Consider the following 20,559-nt stretch of genomic DNA (forward strand, 5'->3'; position numbering starts at 1 on the left):
TACATGAGAGTATGCATAATTGCAATCTAATTTCACAATGGAATTAAATATTCACAAACTGTGTCCGTCCAGAATATAGGACTCAAGTGAAATTCCATTTATTACTTGGGAAAAAAGAGTTGTTGGGTAAAAGTTACTTAAAAATTATACTCAACTCATCAAGATGACCCCTGATAAATTGTTGAGTTAGACTTCTTGAATAAGCCGTTAATTGTATTGCTCTTTTATCGACTCGATTATTTTCTGATGGGGACTGTGATCATTTGTACCAAAGACAGGTGGGATGACTGAGGAGACCGTGCGAAGCATTTTACTGGCCAGACGACGCGTATGCTCAATGAAAGCTCGAATGAAAAGACGCCCCCATCGTCTGCACGCAAGAAAACAGGCTGGTGATGTGGGCGTGGTGTTTCCTGTGCCGGGGTAGCATTTTTTGTTAAGTGAGACGAATAGTGTGTCTTAGTCTTGTGTTCGAGGCCATAATGGCGGTGTCATTCCCTCAGCACACATACAATGTAACAGAGCCCATCTTAGCAGACGTTTACAACGGCTCTGAAAAAGCCTACTTTTCTTTGTCCAAAACCCAGGGTTAACAATAAAATGTTTCAATGACGGGATAAGGATTAGAGGCCGCGATTTGCCGTTACGCTTGAGTAGATAACAATGGGAAAAATTTCTGAGAAAATCTCAAAATACGGGGCGATGGAAGGGTTTTTTCTCACACAAATATGCTTTTTGCAGAGGAAATTGCAGACTGAACATGGCTACAGTCTCGAAATTCCGAAATTCTCAGTATTTAGAAATTCGACCTGTGAAAACTAGCTGGTTCGTCACAAAAACTGTCGTCTTTTTAACGTAGGTGGCGCTCTTTCCAGAGGCTCTCAATGTGTCGAGGCCAATTAAGGCGCATTGATCTAAAATAACCAAGAATGTATTTCTTTAAACGGGTGTTGTTCATACTGCAGGGCGGGAAGGTGGAAAAAAACAGTGTGTAGTTTGTTGCAAGAAGTGGTTTTTATTTGATAATTTATAATAGAGGTATAATGTTTAAACTGTGCATAGACTTGTATAAAACTCTTTATAACAGAAAACGTGGCAATGCTTGGGGAGCAGAGAGATCCAATATTAAGGTTCTCACGCGATAAACGGCTGGGAAAAGAGCGCCACCTACGTTCAAAAGAAGTAAGGTTTGGAGTAGAACCAGCTAGTTTTCACTGGTCGACTTTCTTAATACTGAGAATTTCGGAATTTTGAGACTGTAGCCATGTTCAGTCGGCAATTTCCTCCGCAAAAAGCACATTTGTGTGAGACAAAACCCTTCCATCGCCCCGTATTTTGAGATTTTCTCAAAAAAATTTCCAATTGTTATCTACTCAAGCGTAACGGCAAATCGAGGCCTCTAATCCTAATCCTGTCATTGAAACATTGTTAAAGGGGCGTTCTGGACAAAGAAAAGTAGGCTCTTTTCGAATCGTTGTACCCGTCTATCTTAAATTACCCATATATCAAATATACGTTTAACTATGGAATGAGTAGTGAAAACGACTTTTTAGGAGCCTAGAAAGCCAGCCAGCGTGAGCGCTTTCCACATACAGACATCAGCGTCTGCGCTAGCCTCTCATTCAATACACTGAATATTCATTCATTCTTCAAAGTGTGCACCATCTGGCACTTGACAAAGAATTTCAGTCGGGCCAGACCCAGGGATTATAGATTCTACTACACCTCATAGGCAGAACATATATTTTTTGTTACTAAGGGATATGGATATGAATAATAAATGGTTTGTGAAAATTGCCCTACGGCTTCCAGACATCCGGAAGGCAGAAAGGGATTGGGTCGGGAAGTAGTATTTCAGTGGATAGAAACCAAAATAACACTGATCTTATACCAGCATTTCATTAGTTCCTCTGGTTTAATGATATAATACAAAACAAATGCTAAACATTCATAATAATGTCATAAAAGATATAATGTATTTTTAAGAAATTTAAAGGGTTAAACGAGTAATAGATATGGTCAATTTTTTAAAAATATTTCTTAACTTTTTTCAATTTAGTAATGAATCACTACAAAAAGTCAAAAGGAAGACTGTTGGTCTATAAATTATATACATAGGTATCAAATCAAATCAGAAGAACAAACCAAAAGCTGTTGCATACTTTTGATTAATTAATTATGATACCGTAGTCAATACATCTTAGTAAAATTTCAGTAAATTCCCAATTTGTAAAAATAGGGAGTGGCCGTAACACCTGTCACACCGGCTATTTCATGCAGTATCAGCACTTTATTTCAGTCCTTATGAATAATAAAAACAAAGAAACTTTTTTTTTTAAATATTACTAGCTGGACAAGAAAGTTTTCAACAACGAGTTTGACATGAATGAAAAAAGTTAAGAAGTTGATATCTGTAAATTGCTACAAATCAGTAATCAATATTCCAGGATGACATAATGGGGACTGACCAGCTTTAACATCTGATACCCTCCCTCTTGATAAGAGTTTAAGCTAAGCAGCTGTTCGGATGACAAGTAGGAAAAGAAGTCAACTTGAACAAGCAGAAATTGCCAGACACAGTAGATTAAGTTCCTGATCCTTCAACATGCTACAAAATAGTTTCAATCTTTAGTAAGGGGGTTCTGTAATGATCTCTATTGACCCTCATGGATCCTTACACTGAACAAAACAGACGTTTTGACATTTTCACTTAAATGCCCTGGTCTTCATCAGGAGCTAATTTGCTTTTCTTTTCAATTTTGGGTTCAGGCCTACTGTGGTTTTCCATAATTCAGCAATCAGTCATTTAAATGGAACTAACCCTAAAGTTACAACTTAATTAGCACCTGTGCTTTATCAAGACACTCTCAACAAGTGATTATGCGTGCACGGCAGTTCAGATCATTTCCATTTTTAAGGTAAGTTCAGAATAACTCTGGATGACAACTGCATCATCAGGGTAGAATCTTGTGGTATTTGACTCCTGGGAGAACACACAGCATCTCAAATAAGAGGTTGGCTGCAATAAGAGCTGTGGTCCCCAGAGGATCATAGGCCGGACAAACCTGAAGGAACCATGAAAACAAGGTAGACAACAAATGACACTCGCAGTCACTACATAAAAAGCATTAAGGTGAAGAAGTGATTCCTCCTCAAAGAACCACTTTGCCCCTCCCCATCCATCTCAACAAACAGCCTCCATCTCCTCCTAGCTCCTCCCCTCCACCTCATCCAGTGTCCTCTATTTCATCCTTTCCCCTCCCCCTCCATCTCCTCCTAGCTCCTCCCCTCCACCTCATCCAGTGCCCTCTATTTCATCCTTGCCCCTCCCCCTTCATCTCCTCCTTGCTCCTCCCCTCCCCCTCATCCAGTGTCCTGCATTTCATCCTTGCCCCTCCCCCTCCATCTCCTCCTAGCTCCTCCCCTCCACCTCATCCAGTGTCCTCTATTTCATCCTTGCCCCTCCCCCTTCATCTCCTCCTTGCTCCTCCCCTCCACCTCATCCAGTGCCATCTATTTCATCCTTGCCCCTCCCCCTCCATCTCCTCCTTGCTCCTCCCCTCCACCTCATCCAGTGCCCTCTATTTCATCCTTGCCCCTCCCCCTTCATCTCCTCCTAGCTCCTCCCCTCCACCTCATCCAGTGCCCTCTATTTCATCCTTTCCCCACCCCCTCCATCTCCTCCTAGCTCCTCCCCTCCACCTCATCCAGTGCCCTCTATTTCATCCTTGCCCCTCCCCCTTCATCTCCTCCTTGCTCCTCCCCTCCACCTCATCCAGTGCCATCTATTTCATCCTTGCCCCTCCCCCTCCATCTCCTCCTAGCTCCTCCCCTCCACCTCATCCAGTGCCCTCTATTTCATCCTTGCCCCTCCCCCCTCCTCTCCTCCTTCCTCCTCCCCTCCACCTCATCCAGTGCCTTCTATTTCATCCTTGCCCCTCCCCCTGCATCTCCTCCTAGCTCCTCCCCTCCACCTCATCCAGTGCCCTCTATTTCATCCTTGCCCCTCCCCCTTCATCTCCTCCTTGCTCCTCCCCTCCACCTCATCCAGTGCCCTCTATTTCATCCTTGCCCCTCCCCCTCCATCTCCTCCTTGCTCCTCCCCTCCACCTCATCCAGTGCCCTCTATTTCATCCTTGCCCCTCCCCCTCCATCTCCTCCTTGCTCCTCCCCTCCACCTCATCCAGTGTCCTCTATTTCATCCTTTCCCCTCCCCCTCCATCTCCTCCTAGCTCCTCCCCTCCACCTCATCCAGTGCCCTCTATTTCATCATTGCCCCTCCCCCTTCATCTCCTCCTTGCTCCTCCCCTCCCCCCCATCCAGTGCCATCTATTTCATCCTTGCCCCTCCCCCTCCATCTCCTCCTAGCTCCTCCCCTCCACCTCATCCAGTGCCCTCTATTTCATCCTTGCCCCTCCCCCTCCATCTCCTCCTAGCTCCTCCCCTCCACCTCATCCAGTGCCCTCTATTTCATCCTTGCCCCTCCCCCTTCATCTCCTCCTTGCTCCTCCCCTCCACCTCATCCAGTGCCATCTATTTCATCCTTGCCCCTCCCCGTCCATCTCCTCCTTGCTCCTCCCCTCCACCTCATCCAGTGCCCTCTATTTCATCTTTGCCCCTCCCCCTCCATCTCCTCCTAGCTCCTCCCCTCCACCTCATCCAGTGCCCTCTATTTCATCCTTGCCCCTCCCCCTTCATCTCCTCCTAGCTCCTCCCCTCCACCTCATCCAGTGCCCTCGATTTCATCTTTGTGCTATGCAAAATGAGCAGGGGAACCAGCCTGAAGAGCTGCACTTTGACTGGTAATGTGTTTTGTGCAAAGGGAAATTCCAGCGCTAAGCAGGCTCAGCTACTAGTGCATGCACACTCTGCCATCACTTGGCTACAAGAGACAAGTCGCACCTCACAGCACCCTCATCAATTATGCACAGTGCCAACAGAACAGGAAACTACACTTCAATATTTCCCTCCTCGTTCCACTTAGCTCAAAGTTCTATACCAACATTCTTTTAGATTTTAAAAGACATATCGACCAGAAACTCCTTAGGCTGAATGGCTATGGCTGCCAATAGCACATGCACTGATAGAAGCCGCTAGCTAGCCACTACAGACATTTCCCATAGACATGTGAATTACTTACAGGACATGGTCATAAGTGGCACTGCCCTCAATCATTGACAAGAGTAAGACATTAAAGAATTGTGATAAGCCTACCTCTACCATGTCACCACCAATGATGTTCAACCCCTTACAACCTCGTAGTATCTCCATTGCTTGGATGGAAGTTAACCCACCTAATTCCGGTGTGCCTGCCAAAGACCAAGGATTAAGATGCAGTTCCTTTAGACAAAAAAACAAAATCTCACCTGACCTAGCTAGCTCTCAAGAAAATCAGGAAGTATCCAAACTAAGTTTGTGCAGAATGAAGGTTTTTATTTGCAAACAGGTATGTCAAAGGAGCCTAGAAAGCAGATAGAGAGAAGATGACAAAGAACTGATCAAGATCAAAATTTGTCGACCCAATGCGTGCTTGGAAAGGGTCGACAAATTTCGCTCGTTATGACTGGCAAACTCTTGGTGGCGCATTATTGTGAATTGCCCGTATTACATGTACATCTAAGAGTTAATGTAGGAACTTCTGCATGTGGCATTTCTTTACACGACAGCCAGATCTTATGGCAAATAACTAAAATAATTTGACCTACGGTTGTCAGGTCTCTGGTCATCAGAAAATACTTCTCACCTGTCCCTGGAGCTACAGATGGGTCCAATGAATCAATATCAAAACTGATGTAAACAGGGATGTCAGGACCTATCATTGTTCGGACTTCATCCATGAGAGGGACCAGTGACTTATGCCAACACTCCTCCACAACCACTACTTTGACACCCTGCAAGATAATTATCAAATACATGTACTGCTGTTGCTGTCAGCATAGAGTTCCAGCTGCAAATGTTAAAGTTCTCGCTAAATGAGAATTTCTTGAAGCCACAAGCTTTGTTAGAGTCAGTGCTACATATAGGTTGTCTTTCTTGCCAACTGCTCAAGACTGTACCCAAAGGTTGTACATATTCACTATTTGGTGATAACGGCAACTAGCAGATGGAACCCCTATCACTGTCATTGATGTCTTTATTTCTTTCCTTGCTTGGAACAATTTAAAGCAATGGTGGTGACAAACAGACAGCAACAAAGAAAACAAACAAGGGAATGTCACCCCAAACCGATGCCCTGCCAAGCAAGCGCCTAAATTCAAGATTTCAATTTGAGAGCACAAAAGCAGTCTCCATTCAAAACAACCATTTCTATTATTATAATAATGACCTTGACCTATCAAGTCCAAAGTCAACAGACGTAGTCTTCCAAAGTTCATGTTGATATGTCAAGCCCTCTCACGTTACAGTGGGAAACTGTTTGTGGACACTCGGAGAGACGGCTGCATGGATGCACTCACACACAGAAAGGTAAAGTAAATATTTGTTCAAAAGCGAGGCAAGGCTGCTGGATGTTCACAGCTTGTGTTTTACCAAGTCTTTCTGCCACTGATGACAGTTTGCCGAGTACTCAGACCCTCTCAGACCAATCTGAACCATCTTCTTGGGGTCAATGATCCCTTCCTCTAACGATCGTCGGAACGGTGTACCATGGGCAATCTTCTCTCCTAGCATTATGTCTTCACAATCATTGTGCGCATCTACATGCACGAGACCAATCTGCCCGTATTTCTCCTGTAAAACATGAGACAGAAGAGTAAAGCAAGTTGTGCTTTGCCAAGGGGATTTCAGCTTCCCAGTGATCTTTCTCTCAAGTCCATCATTTGTAAGGTCGAATGACTAAAGGTGAACAAATATTTATCCCTCTATGATTCTGGCAAATGAAAAACAGCACTATTTGAGAGCATTTTGGGTATGTATGACGTATGGCACGAATTTATCATAATGAACTTTCAACAGGAAGCCCAAATAAACCTGAATCAGAAGAAAATTGTGTTGATTTTCCCTCTGTAATCAAAACTACTGCTGTTATAGTCTCAATCCAGGTAATTACAACTTTACCTTGACGGCTTGAAGTATGGGATAAGTCAGCGTGTGGTCTCCCCCAAGAGTTAGAGGGGTACAGTTAACAGCAAAGATTTTGACATAGGCTTCCTTGATCATCTGTACAGTCTTCTTGAGATCGTAGAGATTGATGTTGATATCTCCAATGTCTGCAACTTGTAAGGATTCATAGGGTGCAGCACCTACACACAAAATAATCCTTAATATAGACGCAGTTTTCTTATCCACAAAAATGTAACGACTAACTGCATCTGAAGCTGAACAAAACATTGTTGTTAACAGCCAAAAATTGTCATAACTGATCATGTCCACAGGTTCACCCACTTTTCTCTAGACAATTAAGTGTGTCCTAATAGTGAATTTGAACTCAGAACTACAATGTTAGGTTGCCAAGTCCACAGAAGCAAGAGCTTGACACAGACTTTGTTTGTCAAATGCCATAATTACCTATGGTGCTAATGTTTCTGATGAGCACTGACTCCATCCTTATCTGCCGAGGTCCTAACCTTGCCCCAGATCGGTTTGATGTCCCGATGTCCAACGGTATGCCGACAAAACAGACGTCAAGACCTGTGAAGAAAAATATAAGTCAATAGGGAGCAGACTGAAGTTTGATTTCCACCTGCAAACCAAGCGGACAGCAAGCAAGCCAATCAGAAAACAAGGCAACAAACCAACGAAGAAACCAACCAACCATCAAGCCCTCAGCTAACCAGCCAACTAGCAATTTGACTGATTGCAAACCCAACCAGCCAATTACAGCCTGCTATCTAACTAGCCAATCAGCTAGCAGGGGAGACTGCCAATCAGCCAAACAACAGACCAATCAAAAAGCCAGACTATCAACAGAACAACCGACAAGTCTATTAGACAGCCAAACAAAAAAATACAATCAAGCAGCTCGTCAACCAACCGGTCAATCAGGTGTTAATTCCATGCCAACCTTTTGGATCTTCCTGGAATGGCAATCGATACATGGTAGCAATTCCCCCAGCTCTGGCACATTCCATGCCGCTTAGTGGCTCATTGAATCTTCCACTCTTCAAAGACCGACAACTTGAACTGATCTGACAAAGCTGTGTGACACTTCCATAGTTAAATGGCTTCAGTGGACGAAGAAGAGGTGACGATAGATGCTTCAGAATCCTGGCCATTTCTGCATACACAAACTAATCGCATTTTACTTTGAAAGCAATATCAAAATATTTAAACAACACTTTGTGAAAAATCGGTTCTGAGAAGTCGGCTGTGATATTGAGATATTTATATGCTGACCTTGGATGGCACCATTTTGAAAAAGGAAAGCAGTGCTTCATGCGTCAGAAGTCAAGGCACCTGACAGGTGCCGTAGGTGCATAATTCATATTGTAACAGTATTGCCTAGTAATCAGTTGCACGTGCACTTTGCTAGTTTGGAAAGCTTTGGGTGCTCATATAAAAGTCCAAACTCTGTAAGTAAAATTGTGAGTCATGCTCATTTCGGAAGATATTAGGATTCAAAGTTTGTGACAATACTGCAGTTTGGATTTCAGGCATTAAAGACATGCCTTGAAGTAGGGCTGTGGTGGTGACAGATAAGAGACATATTGTGAAAGAGAGCTACTACAGCCCTACGTGTGGAGCTAGCCCAGTGCCCACCTTCAGCTAATCAGTCTGTCTCTAGATAGTATTTCTCACAATAAAACGGTGTCTGATCCACACCAGGCATTACTTCCAAGAGTGTACTTGGTGTAAGTTGCATGCCTTTAAGTTTCTGGAGGCAGACTGGTGCCATAGCACTTATGCCAAAGGCATGCTTTGGTAGGCTCAAGAACAGACGGGAACAAATGTACATAGGGATAAGCCTATGCCATCCACCGAGTACATACACCATTATTAATAACCTTTACACCCTGCCTAGGCTATTGGCCTACTTTGACAAACCATGACAAACACTACTTAAAAATACTAGGCCCCAACATTCACCTGCCCATGAGCCAAAACACCATCCTACCCTGAGAACTGCGGGATCTGACGTCCACCACGCCATTACGAGAAGCGAGGCGGACGTCGGACCCCAAACACCACGCATAATGACGTGAATGATGTGTGTGGACGTGTAGACGGACGCATGACTGCAATACACTACACTCAGCGGACTTTCGTTCGTTATAGTTAGGCCTGCAACCTAACAACAAGTCTGCTTGAAAAAAATTGCAAGTCATTCAAATTTCAACAGCACTTCGATATTGCCTAAACCATAAAAGTTAGGGCCTATAAACTCTGACGAGAGGAATTTTAACCCTCTATTTACCTGCAACGCTGCAAATAACGTTGGTTGATATCCTTCGCAGGTGACCTTTGACCTAAATAAATGTCCTCGGCCGGCTAGACGGTGACATCATAGTTTAAAGAGCAACCCCAACGGCGGGTAAAAATGCGGAATACAGTTTAATGTACTTACGTGGTATCTAAGTAATAAGTTATATATGTATAGTGGCACTGTGATAAAAAATATAGACAAATTCTGCGGGTTTTCCAAGAACTTTCCACGCTTGTACCGTTGGTGGCGCCACGCAGAAATGCTTTTTGATAACGTACCACTGGTGGAAACGAAAAACGTCATGACCTCACAGGACCTGGTTTTGTGGATATGTTTTCGTACAAAGGCCTGCACGCCCGTACTGCCAGCCTAACACTTTTTCGGAATAAAATAGCAACATAAAAAACATTGAAAACATCTGTCCTTCACGCTGAACTTAGCAAGCCGTAGGGCCTATGACCTTGGTCTCCTTCGAGTCAGACGCGCCGGCTCAGTGCATGCACCAGCCGGCAGAACCGTTTTCACGGTGCTACGTCGACAAAATCCTGGAAAAGGCGCTCGGCAGAAATGGCTCAGAAGTGAGTTTTTATGTGGCAAAGATGTCTATAATGGGATCCAAGTAAATATACTACGGCATCTTATTTTCTTCCACCGTTCAAGTTGGGGTTGCTTTAACTCGGGAATTCCCCTCGGCCTTGTTTGTGCAGTTTGAAGTATCATTCTTGTAGAAATACGCTTGCATAAATCTGTAGATCGAAAATTAAAGGCGTACCACGATACACTCTTCGTGGGGAAAATGTTCTTGAATAAAGACAAGACCCTGCACAGGGCTTGGAAAGTGTGTTCCTTCCTCCATGTCCCTAGTGTGGATGGGGAAGGATCATGATGAATCGATAAATCGGTATATTTATTATAAAGAAAGTGATTCAAAATGTCTAGGTTTTATGGAGTATTTGTCCATTTGACAGGAACTACGTGAGTCAATTTCAGTCAGGCATTTGTCCAACAAAGTGGTATCAATATTAGTCGAAAGCATGGGCGGAGATTTCAGAAGGATCATGGGGCATATATCCCACCCCCCACTTTTTGACCGGGGTGGGTACGAATATAATCATTCCCCCCACCCCATTTAATTCACTGACTATGTGCCATGCTGAAATCACCCCCTCCCCCACAATGTAATAATTAAGATATCCCCGCGCATGGTCGAAAGTCATTCATTACACTTTGAAGATCCTGTTTTCCATCTTCTTGCAACAAAAAGACCACCGTCGATAATGCTTTATATCAGTTCAACAGATTTTTTTGTTTCCCGTAATTTGACTGGAGACTACAAAGTCATACGCTGTTAGGCGCATTACGCGTGCGCGAGAAATGCTATTGCGGCAATGAATGCTGAAATTGAAAATGTTTCTAAAGCAAAAAAAAAACGTACGCCTCTCCAAAAGTGAAGATTACTTTACAATAAATACTTTACAAAAATCCACATAAAACTCTTCGACTGCACTGCAAGTACATATTTTGGCCACGAAAATATTCAAAGCATTTTATTTGTGAAATTCCTAAATTTATAACCTTTAATCTTAGCTGGCTGCTAGTAAACATTGAGGGGTGTAGGTTGTAAGATATAAAAAACATGTTCCACTTTGTAACCCTCGTTGCAATATCATTTATATCTATAAAGGCTAACAAAATTCTATTATGCGCTAGCACAATAAATGACCCTTGTACATATAAGGCAATACGGGAAAATATGCTTAAAATACAAGCAAAATGAAGATTACTACAAAAATAAAATGCTTTCCTCTTGATCACTCAAGTGTTAAAAGAAAATAATCTAATGCTGGTATAGATGCGAAATTTCTATGAAGCTTGACCCAAGGGGATTTTCATTCTATACAAACAAACAATTTCCGCCAAAAGAAAATGAATTGATAAGATACGTGAACACAATTTTAATGCGCGCGCACAAATATTTAGATCTTTACTAAATTATTTATGGATTAGAATGCTTCTCTAAATCAAACTGATTTTGAAAACTTGGCATAAATCGTTTCTATCGATAACACAGATTAAAGTTATCACATATTCTTTTCCATTTTCTTTTTTCGTAAAAACCGTCAACAAAATGTATAAAATTGTACATCGTAACGTGTAATTTACATTTTTTTTCAGAACTGAATAAAAATTGAAGTACGTTCCATGGTTTACTTGAATGGAACTTAACTTAAACTAATTTGCAGATACATCACCCCATAATAAATCTCTCCTGAGATGTTATTACAGCCAGCCCTGCATACCTTTTCATGTTTAATTGCATTTTCCAGGACTGACTTCAATGCGAAAAAAAAATAAATTGACAGCAGACCTACGTTTCGTAAGGTTTTGTTCCGATATGATAATGTGCTAATAAAATTTGTGCAAACGCTATTTCATATTAATCCTCTAAGTGGAATATCTAACATTTACATCTTGCTTATACGGATCATTTCCTGTGTATCAGATATATTTTAAAGGTTAAAATCAAGAGGGTAAATTCTTTCCATAATCTTGTAGTAAGAGCGATATTTATATGCAAGCGTAGATTTGAACAATGCGCTGTGAAATGATATTCTGTTCTTATGTCTTCCTGTTTTGAAGGCAGCTCACGAAAAACTTCAAAGGTTTACTTTAACCATGCGTTTGGTGCCGTTCTGACCTAACGATTTCCCATGAACGACTGATTAGGTTTGAAATAAAACAGTTATTACTTGGTACATTTTAACTCAAAAAAAGCATCTTTTTTGTTGTTAGAACTGTTACCTCCCTAAAGGCAATTAATCCTACAAAAAGTTTGAAGGGAATTTATGGGATAGAATATTTATTCATTCATTTGTGGTTGAGGTTGTTTTATTCGAGGGCAAAGCTTTTGCTTCTATTTCTTCCTTCTTGGCGATCTTTGATACTTTCTGCTCTCGCTTTTGCTTGATACAAATATCCAGGAATGTATAGAGATATGGATTGATGGAGGAATTGATTGGAAGAATGAAGACAACGCTCCAGACAAAGATTTCTGGGTTATTCTTGGCAACACCGGCTTGGAAGAGAATACCCATGATAATGACAGGGATCCAACACAAGAAATCAGTCAAGACAATCGCCGCCATCTTGACTGCCATCCGAACCTCGCTCTCATCCCGTGCACTGCGGCTGCGCACTCGACTGGACGCCACTTTTACCTTGACGAAGATGGAGATGTAACAGGCAAGGATGACGCAGAAACAGAAGAGGTTGACACCCAGAAATAAGACGATGGAAAACACCCAGGTAGCGGATGTGCTGGTAGGAACTGGTCTGCTGTATGTCACCTCACCAATTCCACCAACGTCAATACGTTGTTGTTTTATCTCAAAACCAGTCACTCTAGTCGTCAAAGGCAAACCGATGCAGACATCAGAGAGACCGTAGGCGCTAGACTCCTCATCCAAAGACAATACAGTGGATACCACGGCAATTATGACCGTTAATAGCCAAATGATGCAACCAGCAACCTTAACAACCTTAAGGCTGAGATGGCGATTACTGACAAACGGGAAAACGACAAACATGAATCGAGCGATGCTGATGAAGACAAGGAAGAACACCGATGTCTCATTGGCTACCATGGAAATGAAACCAGCCACTTTGCAAGCAGCACTGGCCCGCCACTCCCCCGACACCTCAAAATAACGAGAACCATAAAATGCATCAGCTCCCGCTATAATCAACATGTACAGCCCCATCAGTGCATCGGCAGCTGCCAAATTGAACACTAGAAAAGAATTTATCATTAAACTAGCACGGCTTGCTACCTTTTCACGACACCTCCAAACCATGACAAGGATATTGCCAACTACTGCACTGATACCTAAGATCCACATGAAGACTTTCAAGACGTAGTTAGGTACGAGCTGGCTGCAGCTAAACAACTCGGGAATATCAAACCACTCACGGCAATTTTCTTGAATAGTTGCACCGAAGAAACAGCAAAACCGATAGTCCTTCACGTACCTGAGGCAGACAAGAACAAACCACTCGTGTTAGTACAGATCCAGCAACAAATTATTGGGGGCAGGTGCAAACGTTTTTGCGGGAGCACCCTCATTGTAAGTGATAAAAATAGATTCTGGTTGTGTTTATAAGAGGAAGCACCTATGGGTTTGATGGCCAAATACTAAATCAAAGTGTCTCAACAGCCACAAAGTGAGGGAATGGGTCGGGCAATAAGTAATGCCTCCTTGGAGCTAAACGTTTGTAATTAGAAGTACTGTACACAATACACGGCTTGATAAAAATGGTGAAATGATCACTTACAGAAATGTCAACTTGTCAGCGATGTCATCAAAAGCCCCGTCTTCAATTACAGGCAGTTTAGGACTAGCATCATTTTCGAACAATGCCCTGAGATAAGAAGAGATAATTAAAAGTTGTTGTCTAGTTAGGTTAATCTCTGGCAGGGAACTGGAACATGAAGGGTGAATTGAATTTTAATTAAAAATTGCCTTGCAGTGGAAATTTAAAAAGTGGGGAATTGAGAAATGGACACTATACGGTGCGGTTGTTCAATTAATGTCAGAGCTGTACTTTGGAACCAAAATGGCTGTTCATCATATGTGCAGTACAACATGCAGCTACTGTGTGCTCCATGTGCGCCATTTTGGTTCCAACAATTGACGCGCTCATGTCGCAACTCTCTCTATAAACAGCTCTGTCTAATGTCAGAGTTGCGACATAATGTCACTGTTGCTGGAAACAGACTGGCAGATATATGCACCGGCCATCGCCAGTGCACACAGACAGTTGGTATACAACAATCACTCGCTCAACTGTACACATAATGTTCATTCTGTTTCTCAAACTCTCAAGCTGTCGTTACTCTCTCTAATATTAAGCCTATTTCTGTCTTCTGTACACACCCCTGACCCTTACATTAAACGCCGTAATTAAAGGTCTAGTGTAATTTTTTCCTCCGTTTTGCAAAATAAAGCAAATTCATGGCAGTTTACCGATACAAATTAACCAGCTCGCCAAATCATGTCACATCTCCAATAAAATAACGCCTTACACAATCTACTTACATTGTGTCCAAATGATCGAGTCCGGCAAACGCTCCAGAGTCGATTTTTCTCAGATTAATATCAAATATTACCCTGGAGACCCAAAAAGGAAAACAAGCTAGCCTTTACACATAAGTCTGGTAAATGGCCATTTCTGGTCTACAAATATACAGATAAATGTGTGACACGCACAAGCTCTAGATTTCAAAATCTTTTAAAGGCTTGTAGCCAAGCACAGGCCTACATGAACCAATATTGGAAGCTTGACAGTTTTTACTTACAGGGAGGACAAATTAGCCAAGCCATCAAAAGTGTTTTTCTTTAAATCCGTTTCATCGCTGGTCGCCTGAATAACCCTAAAAATCAATTGAGGATAACTTGTTAACCTTCGATTTCCAGATAATTTTGGCATAGACTGAACGTTCAAATTGTAAATACTCACAAAATCTTCAGATCTCTAAGGTTTGGAAACATTTTGAATGAACCATCCTTGAGATTGTTGAAATTTACCCCGGCAAGATACCTGCAGAAAAACGAGTTAGATGAATGAAAGATAAAATTTAAATCACTTCTTAAGCTGATATAATTTCCTTAGGAATAACCCAAAGTGTATTTATATTTCTTTATCGAAGTTAAATATTTCTTTTCATTCGCTTCAGAACTATCACTGCTCCAAAGTTACGATCACTAATAGCCACATCTCAGTCTACTACATTGGGTATGAAATGTGTCGTGGGTATTGAATAACGTTGTATCTCATTTTACAGTAAGGCTTGGCCTGAACTGGCGATTTTATTAGGAAACGTTAAGGTTGATCACACAGTCAAAGTAGTAAAATCCTTCAAGATGAAGTTATTACTATCAAGGAACAGAAAGTTGTTGGAATTGACGTACAGAGTGTGTGTTGTATCGGGTACAGTCAACAGCATGGCTGGGTACCATCCAACACAAAGTACTGAGAGATCTTGACCTCTGACTCCGCAACCACATAGTGGACTGGGATTCCTGCAACTTATCTGGTTGGAGAGGGTCGCTGGACAAGTCTCGCTTTCTGATGGAAATACACAGACAAAGGATTACTCTGACCTTTTACTCACTCTTTACTTACTCACTTACTCACTACCCGGAATGGACTTTGTGGACCTGAAAACTCATTAAAGACATTTTGAGTCTGATGTTAAGACTCGCGGACAACCTTAGGCTTATCTTTCTAGATGGACAGGCCTAAAAGGAAATATTTGTAATAGAGAGGGCCTAGAGGCCCAGGTGTCAGAGATAGTCGAGAGGGGCCTTATAGATAGCATAAAGAGGTATTAGAGATATCTTAGAGAGTTCTTACAGATAGCCCAAAGAGGTTTTACAGAAGCCCTTGAGAGGTCTTAGAAATGGCCTGAACCGGTCTTATACAGAGTATCTTGGAGAGGTCTTATAGAAAGCCTAGAAAGGTCTTAAGGATAGCCGAGAGTGGTCTTACAGAAAGCCTTGAAAGGTCTTAGAGATAGCCGAGAGAGGACTTAGAGGAAGCCTGGGGGGGACTTAGAGATAGCCTAGAGATGACTTAGAGATAGCCTTGAGACGACTTAGAGATAGCCGACTGAGGTCTTAGAGAAAACTTGGAAATGTCTTAGAGTTAGCCGAGAGAGGTCTTAGAGATAGCTTAGAGAGGTCTTATCGAGAAAGCCTGGAGAGTACTTAGAGATAGCCTAGAGAGTCAATAGTTTGTTTTCAATCTGCCTTACTATGAGTGTATTTCAACCTGTTGATCGCTGGATAAGAATGATAATTTGTAGACACTAAACTAGTTCATGGATTCCTAAATGATTAAATCTTTACCAGGATATTCTGCTAAAGAGAACAGATAAAACCTCGATTAAACTGCAGCAGCTCCTACCATTGTCGTATTGCTGATTATCAGGACATTTCTTGCATGCAGAGATATCAAATTTGACTTGTTGTGAGGAACCTGCAAAGCAAAATAAACATACACTTTGGCGAACGCAAAGCGAAAGTTTTTTTTTCAAGATAAAACTGCGAGGGATTTCATACAGTATCTGAAATTAAAAAAAATCAGTCGGGAATAATGACAACGTGCAATACCAAAATTCATGTAACAGCACTATTTACCACAATTCGTCTCATCCGATTTGTCCTTACACTGCTCAAAACCATCACAAACTGACTCGTTGCCTAGGCAAGTTGTTCCCTCTTCTCGCCCTGTACACCGAAAATCATCCTGATTGCAAAGTCCTACAAATGAACAGGAAGTTTATGAACATTTAATCTTCAGTCAACAGAAAGGGTTTACTTTAAAAAAACTTAATTTGAGTCCGCCCCGTGAGTCCTGATTTAGTTGACAACCAAGGGTACTTCAATACTCACCTTCTTCTCCCATCCTTCCTGATGGTGTTTCTTGTCTCACCGTCACTGAAAATCCACGACAGGCTGTATTTTTGCGGCTTCGAAACTTCAACCAGGCCTCGTTACCCTTGGCTATCAAGCGTGCACCTCCGGCGGTTAAGTTGCCAGCCAAGCGAGTGATGATGTTAGTGCCTAATAATGAGGCCAAGTCAGAAGCATCCTGCCCATTGCCGATTTCCAGTAAGTCATCTTTTTCAATCTCCAACGCGTCGAAGTCAAAAATCACCTTGGATCCTTCATCTACACTGATGAGCCAGGCGGCCAGGAAGTTGTTGGGATACAAACCGAAATCGAAATCAGGCGACTTGAAAGACCACTTTGGTGCTTTCTCAGTCAGTATTATAAAGTGAATACCATCTGGTATTTGAGCTGCAGGTTAGGAAAAGAAGTTACAAAGAGAGTGTCGTACTATGTTGAAAGAAACACTCATGAAGAGGCTTTAAAAGTAAACTTGCAAAAATGAATGGTGGGTCTCAACTTACAGCGATTGGAATAACACATTCGTAACACATTTTTAACACGACATACTTCGACGTTTCGGCATTTGTTCTTTCCATATAGATCGGTATCGTTTTTTTATAGGTCTTGTCGGCAAATGACTTCAGCCATTGGCCGTTTTTTGGAAAAATGATTTCAAACGGGGGATATTGAAGCATCATATTTGCTTCCTCCCTGTCCTCCGTTGCAACGTCTCCCCCGATCTGCCCCAACATCTGAGGCCATCAAAAATAGGGTTCTCCAAGAGTTACAAGTTATTTAGTCGGAGTACAATTAAATGAACGACGTAAGAAAAGAAGCAAAAGCAAATTTTAAGCACGATACCTAACGCAGAAGAAATAGTAATTTAAACCGTAGAATGATTAGCTGAAAGGCAAGCGCAGTTGATAGTGACAACGATATAGAAAGTCGTGCATATTTTTCCCCTATGTTCAGGCAAGCAAATACTTTGAAAGCAATAGATCTACATATGTTACTGCTCGTTTGATAACATTGGTAATATAAGTCATGCGATTTCCAAAGCTGGCCTAGAAACGCTTCCACACAAAAGCTAAATAAAGAATATCCTTGAAAAGCAAAGAACAACATTCTTTTGAACAGTCTAACGCTTGATTCATTTCAGTCCATACGAGACATTGTGTACCTAAAGTTGTCATCTATTTCAACCTCTGACATTCTGTTGGTGTTTTCAATACCCCTCCAATACTCAAACCAGGAAATAGGTCCGTTGTTATTAGTAAAAACGAAGCGCGTTTATTCACAGAAATACATTTCCGCGACATGGATATGTGTACAAGATTCTAAATTCAATTCAAGAGTTGCACGCTGAATATTTTATTCCAGTGAAAGGTTCAAGTTTCTAAACTCATCATGGCGATCCATTGCATTCCATACTCAGCAGAATTGTTCATTTACCATTGAAGATAATGGTAATTGAAGATAATGAAACTCTACAGTTGTAGCTTGCTTAACGCCAAGTAAACCCAAACTGAATTCTGACGTCGTATATATAATATGTCCATGAACCCAACAACTTACCAAGACATGGGTTTGCCAATACGAAGAATAGAAAGAACTTTAAGGAAAGATGTCTTCCCATCAACATGACAGCGGTTGTGCCAACTTGATAGGGAAAATAAAGGAAAAACGAAGCTTGACTTTTGAATCATTTTATTTGGTAATAAGACTTCATAAACACCACCGTGGTCGTCCAATGCCACCCACATTCAAACGTTTTAAAGCATCGAAAATGTTGGGCTATAGCAAAATCAACTTCAAATGGAACTGGTGTATATTACCGATCATCTGCAGGTAGATTTAATCAAGACATCATGTCGAACACTATATTACACAAGCGGAAACACACGCAATGCTACTTATGTTAAGCCTTACAGAAATTTTATTTTTCCTTGGATTTCACAACTTCAGTTCAGATAAACAATTATTATATTTTCTTTTAAACCAATTTCGATTAGAAATGAATTGAATCATTTTTCTTGAATTGATAAAAAGCATCAACTGAAAGATTCCAAAATATGTCTGAGGAATTGTAATGACCTAATCTCAGTGTAACAAGAAAGTGAGAGAGTCGACTTACGAGTTTTGTTGAAATCATTCACGTTGAGTTTTGTGTATGCACTAAGACAGTGACTGCCTGGTGTTGAGGACGGATGACTTGCTGATGATCTACTGCTTTTTTTATTCTACGTAGGTTCGTGCTACGCCAACAAGGTATGAAGTGAATACGTTTGAGTGGGTGACAAATATCGTTCCTTCTATTTTGTCATCACGTGATAAATCACCTGTCCCACCTGACAGACTGGAAAAGGTCAGGAATAGCATTGGTTATGACAAACATAGGTTTATTTTTAACTTCTACGCTGAGATAGTTCCATGGCATTGCCGCCTCGCACTATTCATGCCACAACCACCAAAATGCAAGATGATTTTTTTTATTTTGGACAGTGGGAGATTCAGTTGATATAAAGCTTGTCACTCTGTTGTCGTATCGCGGGGCTCCATGATGGCGCTTGACGGGTGTATAAATTTCGACTACATCGCCTCGAAACCAAAATGATCCCCAAAACGTCGATCAGAACAAGGATGTTCCATTTAAAAGGCAATGAATTCGTTGATATCTTTGTGCCTAAGCTATGCAAAGTTGAAACATCATTTGCATACGCACACAGATATTTACAATATAATTATTTGTGTACATGACAAGTGTTGTTAGAGCAAAACATTAGTCAAGAACCTAAAATTAAACAAACCACATTAACGATGCACAAGGGCCAAACCATCAGACTTCAGCTATAAATAAATGTCTTTTTGCGTGAATGCTATAAAAAGCGTTTATATTTATTAAAATTTCCTTCCATCAATTATAATCTTCATTTCAATACTGAGTAAAAACACCGAGTTAAGGATGGAACCACTAAAACATTTAAAACGGGTATAACTAGAACTTAGTAAGCTTCGATCTAATGCAATGATTTAACTAGGGACAGCCAAAAATATTTCATGAGATATTGTATCTAACTAGCGATATTTGTCTCGCAATACAAGTATTTCTCCTGATGTGACTATCAATTTTCTCATATTATGTCAAATGTTTTTGATATACACCTACATCAACACCTATTTATCGCGATATATGTGCTAAACTATTCACATAAATATAGAGATAGGTTTCTGAGTACCGGTCAATAGTGGACCAAGCCAGGCTCTTTGGAGGGGAAGACTACCTTGGGGGCAGTTTTCCCCTTGACACTACCCCCTTCTCCAGGTACACTATCTCGGACATATTCGAACAAAGTCTAATATGAAAAACTACTCTGGATAAACGCTAAGTTCTTAAGTGAGCAAATAACTGCGTACAGCACCTTGACCAAATATTTGCCATTCTAAAATATTGACAAATGTTTCCCTCAAGTCCTTGATATACGAAGTTGACGGCTCAACGTATCGATTATTCATTCGTATTTATTCCAGCCTGCTAACAAACTACATTCAGTTTCTAATCACATTCCACAAAACATGTTCAAAGCATTTCAATGTTAATGATATTTACAGTATTCAAGATCATACTTTTGGACTCTGACCTGAGTTTTCTACTTTTGTTTAAAATCTTGCCATGAACCCTCTCTGGCTTCTGCCATAAAAGCTCCATTCATTGGACACAATCAGGAAGACGCCTCAGTTTGTTAC

At 41.3% G+C, this 20,559-nt stretch overlaps 2 protein-coding genes across 4 annotated transcripts; both read right to left on the reverse strand.

The window, feature by feature from the left end:
- Positions 1 to 1,896: 1,896 nt before the first annotated feature.
- On the reverse strand, positions 1,897 to 9,499 carry LOC110981765 (agmatinase, mitochondrial-like). 3 transcript variants are annotated; one of them, XM_022239639.2, is made up of 8 exons: positions 9,353 to 9,499; positions 8,003 to 8,215; positions 7,507 to 7,629; positions 7,057 to 7,241; positions 6,529 to 6,729; positions 5,744 to 5,891; positions 5,215 to 5,309; positions 1,897 to 3,065 (listed from the first exon to the last, which is right to left on the reverse strand). In XM_022239639.2, the coding sequence occupies exons 2-8, from the start codon at positions 8,211 to 8,213 to the stop codon at positions 2,955 to 2,957; spliced, it is 1,074 nt and encodes a 357-aa protein (XP_022095331.2). In that variant the 5' UTR covers positions 8,214 to 8,215; positions 9,353 to 9,499; the 3' UTR covers positions 1,897 to 2,954. The 3 variants fall into 3 exon arrangements, with proteins under 3 accessions (XP_022095331.2, XP_022095333.2, XP_022095330.2); XM_022239641.2 differs by having other exon boundaries at positions 8,003 to 8,228; XM_022239638.2 differs by lacking the exon at positions 9,353 to 9,499 and adding an exon at positions 9,025 to 9,169.
- Positions 9,500 to 10,882: 1,383 nt separating this feature from the next.
- On the reverse strand, positions 10,883 to 19,581 carry LOC110984641 (lutropin-choriogonadotropic hormone receptor-like). The gene is made up of 11 exons (XM_087146105.1): positions 18,950 to 19,581; positions 18,391 to 18,474; positions 16,816 to 17,223; positions 16,561 to 16,683; positions 16,328 to 16,399; positions 15,331 to 15,487; positions 14,879 to 14,959; positions 14,718 to 14,792; positions 14,458 to 14,529; positions 13,694 to 13,780; positions 10,883 to 13,390 (listed from the first exon to the last, which is right to left on the reverse strand). The coding sequence occupies exons 2-11, from the start codon at positions 18,455 to 18,457 to the stop codon at positions 12,226 to 12,228; spliced, it is 2,307 nt and encodes a 768-aa protein (XP_087002231.1). The 5' UTR covers positions 18,458 to 18,474; positions 18,950 to 19,581; the 3' UTR covers positions 10,883 to 12,225.
- Positions 19,582 to 20,559: the final 978 nt, after the last annotated feature.

The sequence above is a fragment of the Acanthaster planci genome, linkage group LG14 (assembly GCF_054643075.1).
Source record: "Acanthaster planci isolate LZ-2023a linkage group LG14, COTS_SCS, whole genome shotgun sequence".
In the NCBI taxonomy this organism is placed as follows: domain Eukaryota; kingdom Metazoa; phylum Echinodermata; class Asteroidea; order Valvatida; family Acanthasteridae; genus Acanthaster; species Acanthaster planci.